Source organism: Lepidochelys olivacea (genome assembly GCF_965140295.1).
Source record: "Lepidochelys olivacea isolate rLepOli2 genome assembly, chromosome: 3".
Taxonomy (NCBI): Eukaryota; Metazoa; Chordata; order Testudines; family Cheloniidae; genus Lepidochelys; species Lepidochelys olivacea.
In genome coordinates, this window is record NC_140413.1 from 87,000,285 (window position 1) to 87,019,476 (window position 19,192).

Below are 19,192 nucleotides of genomic sequence, written 5' to 3' on the forward strand. Positions count from 1 at the left end.
TGTTCATGCGAGAAGGACCAGGGAAGTAAGTGGGTGAAGGAATAAGCCCCCTAACATCTTGGTGCCGTGACTTGGATGCATCGCATTGGATAGGTGAGTGGCAGCCTGTAAGTCCCCCTCCCCAACAGTCCGCGCAGCTGCTTAGAGGGGGTATCGCGAACTCTCGTGATGGTAGTTGCGGGTTCTGGCAAGCCAGGGTAAAGGATTTTTTGGATAAATGGATAAGGGAGGACCAGGGCCCATACCAGGTACAGGGGTCAACCTGGGATAAGATTAAAAAGGAAATGAGGAAGTGTTAGGGGACCCAGAGGTATGGGGGGTGGCTGAGGAGCCCACCCTCCTTGGTATATGGGTAGGGGAAGAAGGTCCCTGCCCATGGGGACTGAATGCCTCCCAGGGAAAAGAGGCACTTCAGTCTGCTTGAGAGGTTTGAAGTAAGGGCAGCATTATGGGAAGCTGCCAGTAATCTTTCAAGTTTGGTACTGCTTCAGCAAGGGCTGCTGAAGGGTTGTAAATTAGTTAGGGATAGTGAAAGATGATTTGGCACAAAAGGGTTTAAGGTCAAAAGCAGAGTTAACAGACCACCTTTAGAGACTGGATCTGAGACTTGGTCCTGGGGGAGTGGAGGAAAAAAAAAATAAAATAAAGTTTCAAAGTGCAACCTGCCTTTCCACACTCTTTTGTTTTTCTGAAGTTTTAATGGAGGGTACTTTGGATACTTATGTGAGATGTCAAGAAGGAAGTTTTTGTTTAATGATAAAACCCAGTTATATAAATGTAACTGTATGTGCAACTCTGTGCAGTCACATTGGATGGAAGCTTGGTAATTAAATTATCCAAGGGGGTCAGGTAGAGTGGCTACTATCACCACTATGCTTCTGTCCACAGAAGCCTTTATAGCTATTCTGAGGGAAAATGGGCCCTTTTCCCACAGAAATGGTCTATAGGGGACTGCTGCAGGCAGAGAGAGAATCTGAGCAAAATTATTTGACTATTGGGTAATGTAATCAAAATCACTAAAGGATGGAAGAGGTTTCTTTTGGAACTTAACTTGGCTGCCCCTAGTTGTGTCTAGTTGTACAAGATGGAAGTGTAATCGGGGTACAGTTGTGTAAAAAGAGTAATTACAGTGCAAGGGATGTTAGGCAAAACAGAATTTTGTGTGTGTGTGTGCACAGGTAAAAGAAAAGAAAAGGGGAGGAATGATGGGAACACTGAGCCTTGGGATTGCTCTGGGGGATCAGATTGTTGCTTTGGTGGGTTCTGCATGAAAACTCTGTAGGCATGGGGGAGGCAGTTATACCTTGTGTAAAACTAATTTGGCTAATATGATGTTATGGAGGTTAAACTATATGGAAGGAATTTGCATTTTCCCAGGACATGTGCAGTGTATATTGGAAAAGGAGTAAAAGAAATGCAAATAAAACATGGTACTTCATTAAAATCCTAATAGGGCTCCAAAAGGAGCCACAATAGGTTGTGCTTTCTTTTTCAGATCGCTGTGTTTTGGAGCAGGAGATGAAAGTGGAAAGTAATCAGAACTCTGGTGGAAGTAAAATGCTTCCCTTTTAAGACAGTGTCTGAGCTGCTAACAGCTTTGGATCCAAAAGCAAGCTAGTAAGCCTCTGTGTGTAAATGCAAATTACCTAGCTGATGGGCACAAAGGAGCTGCAAATAATGAATACATCCAGTCAGCAAACAAGCTACTAGAAGACTCAGATTATGGCCCTTCAGGAAAGGGAGGTGAAAAAAACAAGTCAAGCCTGAAAATAAGGGGGACAGGTTAACCTTAAGGGGTGTGTGTGTGTGTACAGTGCTAAAATCTGAAGCTGTGTCTCAGCTATTACCTGAGAATAAATTTAAAGCTTGGTACAGCAGAGAAACTATTGCAAACTTGGTCTGTTGTACAAGAGGGGAAACTGAGGTACACCATCTCATGAATTTCATAAATGACCAGTGAGTGAGGTAATTCACTAGCCTGACTATAGAACAAAATAAGGACAGTCTGGAGGTAATTCTTCTGTTTTTTCCTGCAAGTAGCAAGGACATTTGTAAAAGAAAGTGGTATTATTATTAAACAATAATCTGTCCCCACCAGGGGGGTGGAAATTGTTTCTTTTGTTTTTCAGATACTCTACAAGCAAGCTGGTGCCAGCGGGAAAAATAACCCAGAATACCATGAATCTATGTTTTGTGTTGTTTGTCTGGTGTTTGTCTTGTTGCTAGCATTGTTGTGTTTTAATGAACAGAAAACCTCATGATGTGGGTGGGGGATGGCTTCTAAAGGCTGGCCTTGGGGGGGAAGATGTGTATGGGAATGCAAATTCTCAACTAGGAGGCCAGCACCTGTGTAATAGCTACCGTGATACCTGGAAATGGAATGGCAACTAAGGTGGCCCCCACAAGCCCTATGGAAATAATGAGAAGGGGAGGAGCTCACTGGAAATCAATGGGTGTGTGTGTAAAATAGTGTAAATTAATAGAAGATGTTTGGATGTGCCCCTCTCCTATGACTATAGAGGAGCAGGATCAATGGCCTATGCAAGGGGTGGACAATTGGGTGTACTTGTATAAGGTGTTTTGCTGGGAATGTACATATTACTGGGGGCACAATTACACCAGCCCATAACCAAACTACACCCATCTACATGCTGCTATATGGACTTTGGTGCACAAATGGATCTGTGAATCTTATTGCTGTGAATAAGCCAGGGCTTACTGCCTGATTCCATACCAAGTGGTCAAGCTGGTTTGGACAATATCCCATTTCTCTGTGAACATTCAATGGACTTGTGATATGGACAAAAGCATACAAAACTTGAAGGAGCAGCTTGTTGCAACTGCCAGCAACTGGACACAAGATCGTGACCCCATCGAAGGAGGAGAGGCAGTATTTTGGGGGTGTCTCGGATGTTGGACCATACTGCAGTGGTCAGGACTCGGTGTTGCTGTGGATTTTGTATTGTTAACTGTACTTGTGTTACGTTGCATAGGGAGATAACCTATTAGGAATGTAATAAGCCCTCCAAACCCTGCAGTGTACTAGACAACCCGGACCCAACCTTCTCAGGCCCACTCTAATGGGAAGTCTGGAACACTAATTGGAATAGGTGTGGTATGCCCGTATGAGAGAAGGTGCAGGGCACAATACTACACAAGGGGCAGTGGGACAAATGGAATATCGACACCTTCCACCTTGATGCCTGGCCCTATCAGGAAATGTGTCGCCATATGTCCTATGCTTTTCCAGGGATACCTGGGCAGGAGGATCCCAAAAAGAAAAAGAAAAAAAAAAAGGGGTGGAGTGTTAGGATATAGATATTCAGGCCTGTCTGTAAAGGCCTATACTCTAAGAATTTAGGTGTATTCTTATCACTTGGCTAGTGATAGAGGTATAAAAGAAAGAATCAAAACCACTGTCTGCCAGTGTAAGGGCCTTCTCTTACTGTGACAGTTTGTGGCCCTGTGCTTAGGCTCAGGCCTTTGGCTAAGCAGCAGAGGCAGCCATAAGCTGGGAAGCGAACGGTCACATCCTCGCATTCCAAACTAGTCACATTGAAATAAGGTGCTATTGGGCTGTTAGGCACTATCAGGACAGGATTGTATTCCTATCACCTCCAGAGAAAGGGAAGTGCCTAGAAAATGTAAAAGGAAACTTAGTTTGATAGCATCCTGTCTGGCAAGAACTCACTTATCAATAGCTGGGATGTGAAATCCTCACTTCTGTATTGTTTTGTCATTATAGTTCCCACTTTGCTGTTGTTTGTCTGTATAATCTCTGTCTGGTTCTGTGATTGTTCCTGTCTGCTGTATAATTAATTTTGCTGGGTGTAAACTAATTGAGGTGGTGGGATATAATTGGTTACATAATCATGTTACAATATGTTAGGATTGGTTAGTTAAATTTCAGGAAAATGATTGGTTAAGGTATAGCTAAGCAGAACTCAAGTTTTACTATATAATCTGTAGTGAATGAGGAAGTGATGGGGTGGGGGTGTGGGTGGGGGTGTGAGTGAGATGGGAATGGGGGTAAGAAAATTGGAATCATGTTTTGCTAAAGGGGGAGATGGGAACAGGGAATGGGGGTAAGAAAATTGGAATCATGTTTTGCTAAAGGGGGAGATGGGAACAGGGAATGGGGGTAAGAAAATTGGAATCATGTTTGGCTAAGGGCAGGAATGGGAACAGGGACACAGGTGTAAGGCTTTGTGGTGTCAGAGCTGGGAAGGAGGATACTAAGGAAGGAAACTGGAATCATGCTTGCTGGAAGTTCACCCCAATAAACATCGAATTGTTTGCACCTTTGGACTTCGGGTATTGTTGCTCTCTGTTCATGCGAGAAGGACCAGGGAAGTAAGTGGGTGAAGGAATAAGCCCCCTAACAGGTGCATGAAGTGAGCTTGTAGCTCATGAAAGCTTATGCTCAAATAAATTTGTTAGCCTCTAAGGTGCCACAAATCCTCCTTTTCTTTTTGCGGATACAGACTAACATGGCTGCTACTCTGAAACCTGAATAAACACAGGGATTTCCCCCCTTGCCTACATTCTCTGCCCCATGAAGACTCTGTATCAATGTTTCTCAGTGAAAATATGAAAATAAATACTGACAAGAGTATGTTACAAAGCTATAGGTTCCCCCCTACTTAGTTGATATCCACTCGAATTCTGTAATGAGTTCTACAAACACAGATTTCTGCTCTGGCACGAAGTCCTACTGATTTCAATGGGGCTTTGCATGGGTGCAGATATACACTTGAAGGATCATGTACATTATCTAGATTTACCAGGTTTCTATTATATTGAACAGAATGATTCACGATGGAGGGTCATTTGTACTAATGCCATCCCATTAAGTTTGATGGGGTTGTAGTTGTATTGGTGACAGCAAGGGGAAAACTGACCCAGAGGTTCCAAGGACAATTTTTTCTTCTTTGGGGTTTTCATATGGACCTCTGAGTGGTTTTCTGACCAGAAAATGCTTTGACATTTTTGTCTGTTCATATTGGTTGTAATGCACAAATTGAAATGGCTGCCATGTGGCATCATACATTTCAAACTTGGTTGCCACTCTGCTTACTGAAACAATCCAACAATAAGAAGAAAAGCCACAGAGAGGAAAAGTCTCTTTATCCACAATGCCCTTTGATTTTTCTCCATGAACAGGATCAGCCTAGAAATATTTGTCCATCTGTCAATACTCCTGGGGAAGTAGTACCATAGATGGGTTAGCATTCTGTTGTTTTTCACATTTGCCTTCTGTACTCCTCTTCTGTTAAGCACTCCCTTTCTAAGAATATTCTCTTTACTTCAGAAAACAAAAATGGAATAAAGTGGGACTATCTGCCCTCAGAATACAGTACATTACGTATTATAGACTGAATCCTGACATCACAACTTTTGAAATATCAGACAAAACACGATTATTTTGTACTGCAATTCAGCATAAAAGTTAGGAATCATTTCAGTATGCAATTAAAAAAAATCAATGAGTTAAGTATAGTTCCTGGGTTGCAGATTTCTCCTTCCCATTATTTGGAATTAATGTCAAGTTGATGGTCAGATCCACAACCAAAAGTTTGCCACGGCTTCATGCATGGTGCTATACTTACAAGTGACTCTTCTGGACAGCCATAACTGATTCCCAGGGTTCCTGACTCCTCTAACAAGTTGAAATCCTTCTTTTGAAACTGGAAACCCTTCATGCAGCCCTTAAAGCCAGTATTTACTGTGAGGTGTGGGCTAACATTGCTGGAAAACAGTGTCAAACAGACTGCAATTAGGTAACCCTAATCCTCACAAAAGTACTTTTCCCCCTTTTTCCCCTGTCATAGCATTCAGAAAACTTGAAAAACACAAACCTCTTGCCCCAGTCAATCCCAATCCCAGCTTTTTATGTACAGCAACTATTTCCCCATGTTTTATATTCTGAAAGGTCAAAATACATCAACACTTACAAATGTTAAGGAGGGAAATTGGTGAGTATGCTGAAGAAATCATGTGGAGAAATCTTGAGAAGTTTAAAATAGCAACTGAAATTAAAATGTGGTATGATTTCTATTTTTAAGAAGAAAAATATGGGTTTTGACTTTTGTCTTATGAACAAATCTATGAAAGTTATGTTTCAGTTTTTCCTCTATGAACTGCCCCAATAGGCAATTCCAGTCTCATTTCAGGAAACAGACAGGACTTAACTGGCAAAACAAATAATACCAACAGAGGTAATGGATTTGGGACCAAATTCAGATCTCACTTACACCCATGAATCTTTAATTAAATGGTTTCAAGGTGGTAAATGAGAGCAGAATATAGCCTTCAGTAATCCTTTTAATGTCAGGTTTGAGATTGCTAGCACAGCAATCTGTAGTGACTACTCTTTCTCAGACATTTTTCTGTTGTGCTCATCATAATAGTATCTGAGCACCTAACATCATTGAGTTTATCCTCATAACACCCTTTGGAGGTAGAAAAGTATTATCATCCCGATTTGATAGATGGGTAGCTGAGGCACAAGAAAAGTGAGGTGACTTATTGAGGGTTCCATAGAAAGTTTCTGTAGTGGAGCCAAGAAATGAAACAGGATCTCTCTAGTCCCAGGCCAGTGCCTTAATCACCTTATTGTTTCTCTCTTTATCTGTGGATAAAGGTAGAACTTCAGTTGGCATTTGCACAAAGATGTTAGAAGATACTCAGTTACTGGCACATAATGGTGCTATTTCAGAATTACCCCCATCAACTTCCACAGGGGTAAATTAAACACTGACTGTGCTAATAAACCTCAAATGATCTGGGAGATTCAGCCTAGCTGAAGTCTGGATGATTATCAGCAATTATTTGTATGTTCTAAACAATAAGCACAAAGTGCCTCATCTAATCCGCATTGAAGTCAGGGGAAAACTCCCATTCTCTTCTGTGGGACTTGGATCAAGTCCTAATAAATAGGTTAAGGGGCTGACCCTTCCTCATGTGGGTAATCCCTTTGGTTTGTTACTTCAAATAGCTCCTTAACTAGTTAAATATCCCTAACTGGGGGAAAAAAATGGTGTGAGGGAAAAAATACATGAATGGGATTCCAAATTCGTTCATTTGAAGACAAGAAAAATGATAGAGGAAAAGGCTACTGGAGTGAGTGAAAATATACTGCCTTGGAGGAAAACCAGATTACTTCCTAAGTCTATTAGCTAGTTGCAAAGTAACAAATTCAGTAAAATGTAAATCTCCTCAGGAAAATCAAGTAGATGTTGATGGAAGATGAATGGAAGATAAAGATTTAATTCAGATTTTGGTTAGGATCGTTGGTGAATATTTTCCAGGAACAAAGGAATTTCCATATCAATCAGAGCAGTGTTCTATCTAGTCTGCTATCCTGCTTCGGACAGTGGCTAGTAGTGGAAGGTATCAGAATCCTCATAGTGGGAAATTCTGGAGTTACCTGCCTGTAGAGCGTTTCTTTCTAGCCATCGTCACAGTGATCAGTTTATTCCTTGAATTATGATGGTTTATATTTATTGGGCCAGGTTCTCAGATGATGTAAATCAGTGTAAATCAACTGACTTCAATGGAGCTATATCAATTTACACCACCTCAGAATTTGGTCCATTATATTTTTATCTTATATAATGTAACTGTGGATGTTTTCATTCTCTGTATAAATATCTAATTTTTAGGACTGTCAATTAATCACAGTTAACTCAAGTGATTAACTCAAAACAAATTAACTAGATTAAAAGAATTAGTCACAATTAATTGCAATTTTAATCACACTGTTAAACTATAATAGAATACACATTTAAATTTATGATAAATATTTGTGGATGTTTTTCTACATTTTCAAATTGATTTCAATTATAACGCAGAATACAAAGTGTACAGTGCTCACTTTATATCATTATTAATTACAAATATTTGCACTGTAAAAAGATAAACAAAAGAAATAGTATTTTTAAATTCACCTCATACAAATGGTGTTGTGCGATCTCTTTGTCGTGAAAGTGAAACTTACAAATGTACAACTATTTTTTTCCGCATACATGCACTTAAAAACAAAACAATGTAAAACTTTAGAGCCTATAAGTCCACTCAGTCCTACTTCTTGGGTAGCCTATAGCTAAGACAAGCAAGTTTGTTTACATTTATGGGAGACAATGCTGCCCATTTCTTATTTACAATGTCACCTGAAAGTGAGAACAGGTGTTCACATGGCACGGTTATAGCTGGTGTTACAAGGTATTTATGTACCAGATATGCTAAATATTTGTATGCCCCTTCATGCTTCGACTTGTACATTGCAAGTTTATTTTTTTGTTTGTCTTTTCTTTCTTTTTTACAGTGGAAATATTTGTATGTCGAAAAACATCAAAAATATTCATAATAAATTTACATTGGCATTCTAGTATTGTTTAATAGTGTGATTAAAACTGCAGTTAATCATGATTTTTTTAATCTTGCAATTAATCACAATTACTTTTGTTTGACAGCCCTACTATTTTTTTTTTTTAAGTATGGCTAGGCTCTTGGCTTCAATGATATTATTTGGCAATGAGTTACACAGGTTAATTACTCATTTTGCACAACTGTATTTCATCAGTTTTAAAGTCGTTACCTTTCAGTTTTGTTTGATGTGCTATGTTATCTTGCTATGTTATGAGAAAAGGCAAAGAAATGTCCAATATACCTTCTCTATACCATTCATTATTTTATATTACACACATGACCTACGTTAAAAAACATTAATAAGTTTGCAAAATGAAGCACTTAAAAAGTAGTAAATGCCAGACTTAATGTTGCCCATGCAACCTTAATTCAGCCCCTTTGTGTGTATGCATTATGAGAGAATCTTTAATTAGTATTTTTTTCCGCAGGATTCTCCCTCACTCGATGCACAGAATGGATTTTGCTCACTGAATGAGCAGCTATTTATTTTTATTTATTTATTTTTCATTTTCTCCTCATTGTTCAGAGTCTGGCCCCAGCCATTTACTACACACTATTCATACCATGCACTGAATATAGAATTATTAATTTTCTCATGGACTGTTCTATGGTGTTCATCGCTATAGTATGAGTGTTTCATAAATCTTAATTAATTTTATTTTACAACACCCCTGTGAGGTGATGGATAGTATTATCCCTATTTTACAGCTGTAGAACTGAGACACAGAAAGATTAAGGATGAAAATATCTGCTAATTTTGGCCACCCGAGTGAGATGAGTAGGATCTGATTTTTCAGAGTGTTTAGCCTCGTGTAGGACTTCATTTATTCAGCGCACAGCTCTCATTGACATCAGTTACAGCTGCAAGTCAGCTGCACTTCTGCAAGTCAGAATTCAGGGTCCCAAATCAGGCACGCAGAAAATGGGGAACACAAAATTAATGACCACCGGTGATAAGTTTGGTTTAAATGACTTGCCCAGCTTCACATGGCAATTCTGTGGCAGAGGCAGGGATCAAATCCAATTCTCCAGGGCAGCATTCAACTGCCTTAGCCATAAAGACCATAAAGTTGCACATCTTCCAACTTCTGCAACAAATGAGGCAGGGGTCCTACAGACAACAGTCTCCTTTATAACACAGCCCTGATTAATCCTCAGAGCAGGTCCATCCTGTTCACTGAATGAGGCAGGGGTCCTGTACTTAACCTCATTCTAGCAAAAGGCTGAACCATTTTTCTGCAATTTTTCAAAAAGTGTTCAATCTGAGGTGGAGACACAGCATGGAAATTTTTTACCCCACACGATTAAAGTCTGGCAAAGTTATAAGCAACTGAAAACAAATCTTACAATGGGAAGTGTAATAATGCAGTAGCAGCTCTGCCACCATTTCAGAGTACTACTTTATGCATCTAACAAAATCTTCTGGCTGATCCTAAAATAGGAGCAGAGAGTGTTCATGGTCCTACTCCTGCTCATTTTAGGAAGTAGGACCTGTACTCCCTAATGGGACTATGCTTGGACTTTGTCCAGTGGCTTGAGGGGAAAGAGAAGGATCCCTGGGATCTCTCCTCAAAACCTTTGCACATCAGTACAGGGACAGCTACATTTGAGCCCAAGGATAAATAGAGACTGATTTGAACTAAGGTTTATAGTGGAAAAAATCCCTTTATCTGAAAATATGATTGAGAGTGAGATATGATATCTGTGTTCATAAGCTAAAGGCATTTTGCTCAAAGAAGAATGCTTGTTGAAAAGAAGGGGGATTAGCTTTTCCTATGTACATATATGTATATATATTTGTTTTCATACACTCTTTAAACATTTATTTTTGTCTCAGCTGTACTGCAGTTTCTGTTATCCTCTGTGGAGACTCTTCTAGATCACATGACTAATTTCAGCCAGCAGCAGAGCTACAGCCATCTTGGATCAATGTACAGATGCCAAGTTCTTTATACATGGAGCTCTGAGCAAAATTAAAATGGAATCTTAGAAGCTGTTTTTGCTGAAGGAGCAAAGGTGGTAAAACACACCTTCTTGCAAACCATTGTGCGACAATCAGATAAGTACTGATGGAACCTGGACTGTCAACAAACCTGGACTTCAAGATCTCGGAAGGAGCACCTCCTATGTAGATATCAGTGAATGGCATTGCTTTCTTTTCATTTTCCACACTTTTTATATGTCGTCTGTCCACCACCAAGATCATCTTCTTAGAATTGTGATATATAACAGAAATCTGAAAGGAGAAATGAACAGTTCAACTCCAAATGTCCAAAAATATTGTCTTTTAGAAGTTATCATGCTGGGTTTGCCAAATTGGCATTTTTAATAAAAGGGAGTCTATAATTATTGTCTATTGTACTTTTTAAAATTAACAATTATTCTAATTAGTCAAAAAGAGGCTTGTGAATCAGTGGGGAGCTGACAAGAATGACTAGTAGTGAGTTCATTTCAATATAATGGTTTCTCTAATGGCCAAAAACAAACAGAAGCCTTCTTTCATTTGCTTGTAAAAAATAATCACAGGCCAAATTCTATACTGGTGTAAATGGAGCACTTCCATTGACTTCAGTAGAGAATTTGGATATGTCTTTAAATCTGATTTTATTGTTGAAACTTAGGGCTTAGTTCTGCTGACACTTACACAAGTTAAATACCACTGTAACTCCACTGATATCAATAAACAGACTCCTAATTTGCACCATGTAAGTGAGAGAAGAATCATGCCCTTATGGTTCAGATTTATTACTGTCATTGTCACAGCTATGATGGCTTGAAGCAAATTCTCTGGTACCCCTAATGCAGGTTGCTGAATGCCTAAATAAGTGTCTATAGATCCAACACCAATACTGAATTTCATTTGAGTAATTTCTTTTGTACTGAAATGGGAGTTCAACACTTTGTAATACAGTAGCTGCTAAAACTGACTGAGTTAAAATAGTGATTTGTGGTTGTAGAGAACCATATTTATGAAGTGCTTTCCTCTGGATATATAGTGTAACAAAGTTCCTCCTCCACGTTGGTGGGTCTTACGCTTATTGGTGGATTTACTCACCTTGGAGCTTCACGGCAGCCCTCCGCTTGGCCGTTTTTCTGAACCCACAGTTCAGGTCGACTCCTCCTGTGTCTGACCAGGAGTTGGGAGGTTTGGGGGGAACCTGGGCCCGCCCTCTACTCCGGGTTCCAGCCCAGGGCCCTGTGGAATGCAGCTGTCTAGAGTGCCTCCTGGAACAGCTGTGCGACAGCTACAACTCCCTGGGCTACTTCCCCATGACCTCCTCCCAACACCTTCTTTATTCTCACCATAGGATCTTCCTCCTGGAGTCTTTGCCCGAGAGGTTTTCCGTGAGACCTCTCCGGGCTGCCGGTCTTCTACCAGGACCTCCTCCGGACCTGGAAACTGTTTTCAATGACCAGGTCCGTGGCGGCCACCGTGGGAGCAGATCTCCTCGCGGAGCCCTTGCTACACAACCCCCAGCTCCGTGTGCAGGCGGCGGAGTCCTGCTCGGTGCGCCAGAGTTTGGTCCTGGCAGAAGTCACGAGAGTCGCAGACCTCCTGGACTACGACCGGGGAGACTGGCTGGATCCCCTGACACTCGCTCGGCGCATGGGGCTCTCCAGACCTCATACCCCCCGGTGCATACTTCAGGAGGTGAAGGCCGCCTTGATGCCCGCTGCTCAGGCTTATCTCAACCGAGCCCTGTGCGAGGGCGCACCCCGCCCACCCTCTACCCCAGGCCCGCCGGACCTTTCAATTGGGCCCCTACCCTGTAGATCCCAACAAACCCCTCACCCTTTCACTGCGAGCCGGCTGCATGAACTGCAGCCAGTTAGTTTCCAAATCGCGCCACGGAAATATCTATACACACTCACGCTTCACACCCTTCACGCCCACACCCTGGTGTTCCGCCCCGATACAAAGTGGTGGGACGTCCTGCCACCTTTGGAGGGTGAGCAGTCCCAGTGGGCCAGCCTGTATTCCACTTTGGTCCCAAGGCCCGTCGGGGACATTAGTTGGCGGCTCCTTCACGGAGCTGTGAGCACGGGCGTGTTTTTGACGCGGTTCACCCCCATCCTGGATATTTGCCCTTTTTGCAACGTGAGGGAAACCCTGGCATACGTATATTTAGAGTGTGCCAGGCTGCAGTCCCTTTTCCGGCTCCTCACAAACATTTTATTATGCTTTTGGCTACACTTTTCCCCTCACCTTTTTATCTACACACTCCCCATCCGTGGCCCCACAAAATCGTGAGATCTCCTGGTTAACCTCCTCCTAGCCCTAGCTAAAACAGCCATTTATAAAACCAGAGAGGGGAAGTTGGCTAATGAAGCGTTCTGTGATTGTAGGACCATTTTCCAATCCTCAGTACATTCACGTATCCGGGCGGAGTTCCTCTGGGCGGCGTCCACCGACTCCCTTGACGCCTTCGAGGAACGGTGGGTACTGTCCGAGGTTCTCTGCTCGGTGACCCCGTCCGGTTCCCTCCGTCTGACCCTTTGATTGAGGGGAAGAGCGAGAGACCCCAGCCCCAGCCGTTGCCACTGTGGATACCATCATCACTGTCACCTAGGAGGGGTCTTATCACACGTGGTGTACGTCTCCTCCACCCCCAAACCGCCCACGCCGCAGCCGTGCCCATCTTGTCGGGCACTCTCAGGAGAGGAATAATCTGTGACACTGGGCGTGGCACTAGGTAACTCGAGGGGGTGGAAGACCATGAGTGTCGAGGAAGCGCCCCCGCTCTAGGCCACCAGGTAACTCAGGAGGGTGGAAGACCACGAGTGTCGAGGAAGCCCCCCTGCTCTGGGCCCAGGCTAGCCTGAACACTTCTCCCTCCTGAAGGCTGCTGTGTTATACCTTGTGCTTGCTTTTGTTTTGTTGCATAGTTTTGCTTTATCCTTTTTGGTGATTCTTTGTAAGTGTTACACAAATAAAATTCTTTTCTGCTTTAAAAAAAAAAATTACTCTCCTGTAGCCATCTGGTCCGACCCTGTCACAATAGTTTTATTCTGACTTTTAATACTTTTTAGTATTAGTATATTTTTTTCTGCCCGGTGTTCCTTGCCACTTCATAGCAAAACTGACACATTTGGTATTATATAAAATCTGACCCATCATCTTTTGGTTCTTTAATTATAAGAGAAGCAACCTAGCATTATGCTTTATTATTCTTGGTGTGGCTACCTAAATAAAAATACTTTCACATCAGTATTACCTCATGGAATTTTGCATCATTTATTTGAGCCTTCTTCATCGAATCTTCAAGAAGCATGGGGGTGGTGCTGAAGCCAAAGTCATAGCGCAGATACAGGAATCCATTCTGCATCACTAGACTGAAGAACATACTCTGTACAAAACAAACCGCATTAAAGGAAAGTATATAGACATCATTCTTATGCAAGCAATATAGAGATGGATATATTATATGATTCAAGATGGTTGAACTATTAATTATGAAAAATTTATTCACTGAAAATGGTGTTTTACCTATTTGCAAAATTATCATAATTTTCCTGGATTTTTTTATTCATAAATTGTTTGATAAACAGTATTGATTTGGAATTTTGGTGAACTACTGTTTGAAACATATACTTATTCAGTATTCTGAATTAGGTTTTCAGGCTGTGCCATTGGTCACCTATGCCACATGCTATGGACTCTATTCTATGGTTGGATAACCAAAACTTTATAGTGACAAGGTGGGTGAGGTAATATCTTTTACTGGACGAACTTCTGTTGGTGAGAGAGACAAGCTTTTGAGCTTACACAGAGTAAACTTGAAAGCTTGTTTCTCTCCCCAACAGAAGTTGATCCAGTAAAAGATATTACTTCACCCACCTTGCCTCTCTAATGTCCTGGGATCAACACAGCAACACCAACACTGCATACAAAACTTCATAAGCAGAGCAGCACTCAGCTAAATCATTAAGGTAGTGAATTTTTCAGGGGAACAAATGGGGAGCACTTAAAGGAGAGAGAAATACCATGGCACAGGAGGACCAAGAAATCAAGTTGAATTCAAGTTCTGTGGCATAGAATTAGTTTGGTAAACCATCTAAACATGTAAGGGAGTAAAATGGATCAATTTACAGCTGCTGGGGATCTGGCCAGATGTTTGTTTTTATATTTTTCTAACATTAATATGACAGTCTCTAATGGAGACAAAAGAGCGTTAAACCTCAGAAAACACTACAAAAGGAACAGGCCAAACTTGTAAATAAAGTAAAAAGAATCTTATTTTTGCATATTTATGAGCTGTCCACATAGAACATAACAGTGGTAGCTGGTTTTGTACAATCCAACCAAAAATGTCCATCAACAGAACTGGTCTTCAACAGCTTATGTCCAATATGACTGTAGTTTCCATCACAGAGTACAAAATTATAAAGTACAATTGAGACACAATTTTTGGAATTTCTGCTCAGAAGAAACCAATTATTGATCTACTACAGAAGAGTTTTTGGGTAGCAACTGCTGCTTAAAGCAGAGCTGAGGTTACTGGTGGTTTTCAGATGCTGTAGAGCAATCTGCACTACAGAAATCTCTTCTATAAGTATCCCTGGCGGAAAACATTGCCAAGTAAGTGTTTTCATTAAAATGGAATTAATTCATTGCAGTGAAGTCTGTGCACATACTGTATCAACATACATTTTTACATCCTTATGAGCCAATATTGGCATACGGGGTGGAATCTTCCATTTCCTTCTGTCATTTGCTGCTGCTTGCAACTGTTCTATGGTATTGAGATAACCTGTTCTACCCTGCCGGTGAAGGGTTCTTGTTAGGGTTTCTCTTGGGTGCCCTTGTTTCCTGACACTGTCTGGTTTCCACTTGACAGCTTCATGGGTGTCTGTGTGTTGGAATCCGGAGTACATGTTCCAGATATGTCCAGCACTTCCTTCTGATTCTAGTGGAAACGAGCTGCTGGTTGGTGATTTCTCAGACCTCTTCGTTGTGACGAAGTCTTTCCAACCAATACCCAGTATCTTTTGTAGGCACTTACTTGGAAAGCATCTACTTTTCTAACTAACATTTTGGTAGATCTCCAGCTTTCACAGCCATCTATTAGCACTGAAATGTTGTTTGAATTAAAATGCATCTGTTTTGTTCTGGTGCTGTGTTTCTTTGATTTCCATACGATGTTGCATTTAGTAAATGTTGTGGATGCCTTTCTATCCTTGATGTCACTTCTTTCTTGAGGTCTCTATTAGCCGATATGGTTCTGTTCAGGCAGGTGAACTGTTCTACTTTCTTGATATTTTTGCCATATCTACACAATAAATTATTTTCTTTTGCTTCATTAAAATTATTTTAACCCAGACTGGGCTTGCAAGTTTGAGGAAGAGATGCCTCAAGACACAAGTCTGAGTTTATATTCAAAATTTTGTAAAGCCCTAAAGATGTTTGGATGTGGGTTTTTTGTTCAGACCATTCTAGAGGTAGGGGACAATCTTAAACTTCTGAAAATTTGGGGGTGCTTGGATTCACCATTTTGGTTTAGGATAGTCTCTAATTCCAAGTTACAACAATAACTAACTATATTGGTTCAATGAAAACTATTATCTTATCCACCTTGTCTAGTGGTTTGAGCATTGGCCTGCTAAACCCAGGGTTGTGAGTTCAATCCTTGAGGAGGCCATTTAGGGATCTGGGGCAAAAATTGGGGATTGGTCCTGCTTTGAGTAGGGAGTTAGACTAGATAACCTCCTGAGGTTCCTCCCAACCCTGATATTCTATTGCACTGTATTAACAGAGTTCAGCCATCTATCTACCAGGGGACAAATGTATAGAACTTCATGTCAACTACTATATAGTAACATCTGATAGCACGGACAGTGCATTCATGTTTAAATAAAAGTAAAAATACTGGGTGTGATTATCTTCTCACTTTAAGTGGTTTCATGCTACCCTAACTCCACTGAAGTGCTCATTATGCCACTGTGGGAGCAGAATTAGGGCCAATGAGAGTAAATCAGAGAATACTAGGAGCTTTGTACCCAGTACTTCAGGTTTCTCATGATATGTGAGCAGAAGGGAATTTTCTCTTCCAAAATGAAATATAAATCATCCACGTTGGGGGTATTGCATAGTAACTGTGCAGAATAGGCACAAGAGAAACAGGGGACAGTGTGAGAACAGAATTTTATACTCACTCCATTAATCATCAGGAAAATAAGCCCGTTGTCTATTGGTGTTCGAACTTCTATGTCAAAACGAGTCACCTGGCTGAATCTTCCTCTTCTCTCAATGTTCCTCACCAAACCATAGCCAGAGCCATCAAAGAAATAGCTCACAGCTCTGCTCTGAGTGAAGGCCAGCTTATTCCTAGCACGGAAAAAAAACACAGAAACAAGCAAGAATTAGAACCCATCTTAGAGCATTCTTAGCATTATGACCCTGCATTAAAGATCCAGGGAGTTGTTAACATTTGGGTGTCAGAGTTTATAACACTTTCTTGGAATAGTCATCCTGAACTTTTATTTATCCCTGGGAGGGACGGAGACTTTAAGTCTCTGATTTTTTTTATTTTTACACTGGTGTCTGAGAATTTTCCCTGAAAAATTATTTAGGGCTGTGATAGTGTATCAGTCTCCCTTATCATAAGGTCATGTGTTGGTTTTGTGGTACAGAGTCATAGATATGTATGTGTGGAAGGGATGCTGAGAAGTCATCTTACCCAGCCTCTGCACTGATACAGGACCAAATAAACCTTGACTATCCCTGAAAAATGTTTGTGTAACCTCTTCTTAAAAATTTCCAGTGATGGGGATTCCACAACCTCCCTTGGAAACCTATTCCAGAGTTTAACTATCTTTATAGTTCGGAAGTTTTTCCTAATATCAATCCTAAAACTTCCTTGCTGCTGATTAAGCCAATTACTACTTGTCCTGCCTTCAGTGGACCTGGAGAACAATTGAGCACTGTCCTCTTTATAACAGCCCTTATCATATTTGAAGGTGTTCTGGGGTCCCACCCCTCAGTTTTCTTTTCTCAAGACTAAACATGCCCAGTTTTTTATAGTTATATGTTGGAAACTGGAAAGTTTTGAGGCTCATTCTTGGACAGGTGTTAGGGCCACAAGCCTTCCTGATTATAGGCAGAGGTATTCTTTTTAAGGGTTATCCAACTCCCATAGAAGTCAATGGGAATCCAACATGTACTTTAACTGCAGATGGATTGGATCCTCAATTATGCAAGGAATGTACCCTTCACACACTGTTACAGAGATGTGGCAAATAGGGCTTTTTCACTCACAGTATCTGCTCTCTGTAAGAGAGATTTGGAAAGAAAATCCTATACTTTTGTTGCTCTCTTCAGATTTATTAAAATCTACATTTATTTCCAACAATACTAGAGTTTCTTCCTCTCTGATCATACAGATATACATCAAAATGCAACACAAAACTAGAGTTCCTGACTACCAAATGAAGAAACCTCCCATAAATATTTACAGTAAATGAATTTTACAGTTTCCCTTTAAGTGGAACATTTCTTATTCTTTCTGCAAAGGGCTTAAAAAGAAGAAAAATCTTTACTGAATAGTTCAGGAGCATATGACTAATGGCTCTGTGTCAGAGGAGCAAATAAGCCATTTGTGACAATTTGTGCAGATGGAAAATAACAAAGAAAATGTACAATTGTAGACCAGATCAAGCCAGTTGGTATATTCAGGAAAGGTCAAGTTAATATTATCCTGATATTCTTCTCTAAAACGAAACAAATGAAGTAGCCATTTGGTTCTGCAAACATTGCAGGCTATCAAATAACTTCATTGTAACAACTGAATTTTTCTCTACCTGGCACAAGGTGGCGATACAGTGGTGTTCATATTGTAGATGTGCTTGAAATTGTATAAACTGATTATATCATCATTCAGGGTGGCCAGTTCCAGGCAGCCAATGAAGCCGGGCAGGTTCAAACTGGGAGGGAGCTGTGCAGAGAAGGAAACAAAGGCAAAAGGGTAAAGTCAACATATGTATTTCATTCAGAGATGCCAAATTCATTTGTTCATGAGATCAATTTTGTTTTGAAGCTCTTAGTATTAGGCTATGTCTACACTACGGACCTTACAGCAGCACAGCTGCACTGCTGTAAGGTCTCCTGTGTAGTTACTCTATGCCGGCATAATTAAACCACCTACAATGAACAGCGGTAGCTATTGGCCACACCGTCCACACCGGCACTGTCCACACCGGTGCTTTTGATAGTGAAACTTCTGTTGGGGTGTGTTTTTTCACACCCCTGACCTACAAAAGTTTTGCCAGCAAAAGTGCTAGTGTAGACAAAGCTTTAGAGACAAGATGGCTGAGGTACAATCTTATATTGGACCAACTTCTGTTTATGAGAGAGACAAGCTTTTGATCATACACAGAGTTTTTCTTCAGGTCTGGGAAACCTACTCAGAGTGTCACAGCTAAATACAAGGTGGACAGATTGTTTAGCATAAGTAGTTAACACATATTTCAAGGGACCATTCCAGGTAAAGTGGCCTGTTAACACCCCTCTTAAAGTTAGTGAGCCAGATATGGGAAGTGGTGTGTCCAAGCATGGGGATAGGCAGTTATGCTGTGGTCTACAAAGGAGTAATGAATAACTGCTGAAGAGAACAAATGCTTAGATAGGACTACTACAAATGAGAACTTCCACCATAGTTTTTAAAGACAAGGGGCAAAAAAAGAAGGAGTTAGATTTTAGGGTATGGTGCTATGTGATGCTATAATGATTTTATGACTAATCCCAGATCTATTTTAGTCGAATTAC

At 40.9% G+C, this 19,192-nt stretch overlaps 1 protein-coding gene across 1 annotated transcript in view; it reads right to left on the minus strand.

Annotated features, from left to right (window-relative positions):
• Positions 1-19,192, minus strand: part of LAMA4 (laminin subunit alpha 4) — a 153,182-nt gene that overhangs the window by 23,578 nt on the left and 110,412 nt on the right. The window contains exons 22-26 of the mRNA XM_084622433.1: positions 18,229-18,362; positions 16,585-16,756; positions 13,647-13,778; positions 10,524-10,666; positions 5,610-5,748 (exon numbers count right to left, since the gene is read on the minus strand). Of these exons, the coding sequence (XP_084478559.1) occupies positions 5,610-5,748; positions 10,524-10,666; positions 13,647-13,778; positions 16,585-16,756; positions 18,229-18,362 (720 nt within the window). The remainder of the gene's footprint in view (positions 1-5,609; positions 5,749-10,523; positions 10,667-13,646; positions 13,779-16,584; positions 16,757-18,228; positions 18,363-19,192) is intronic.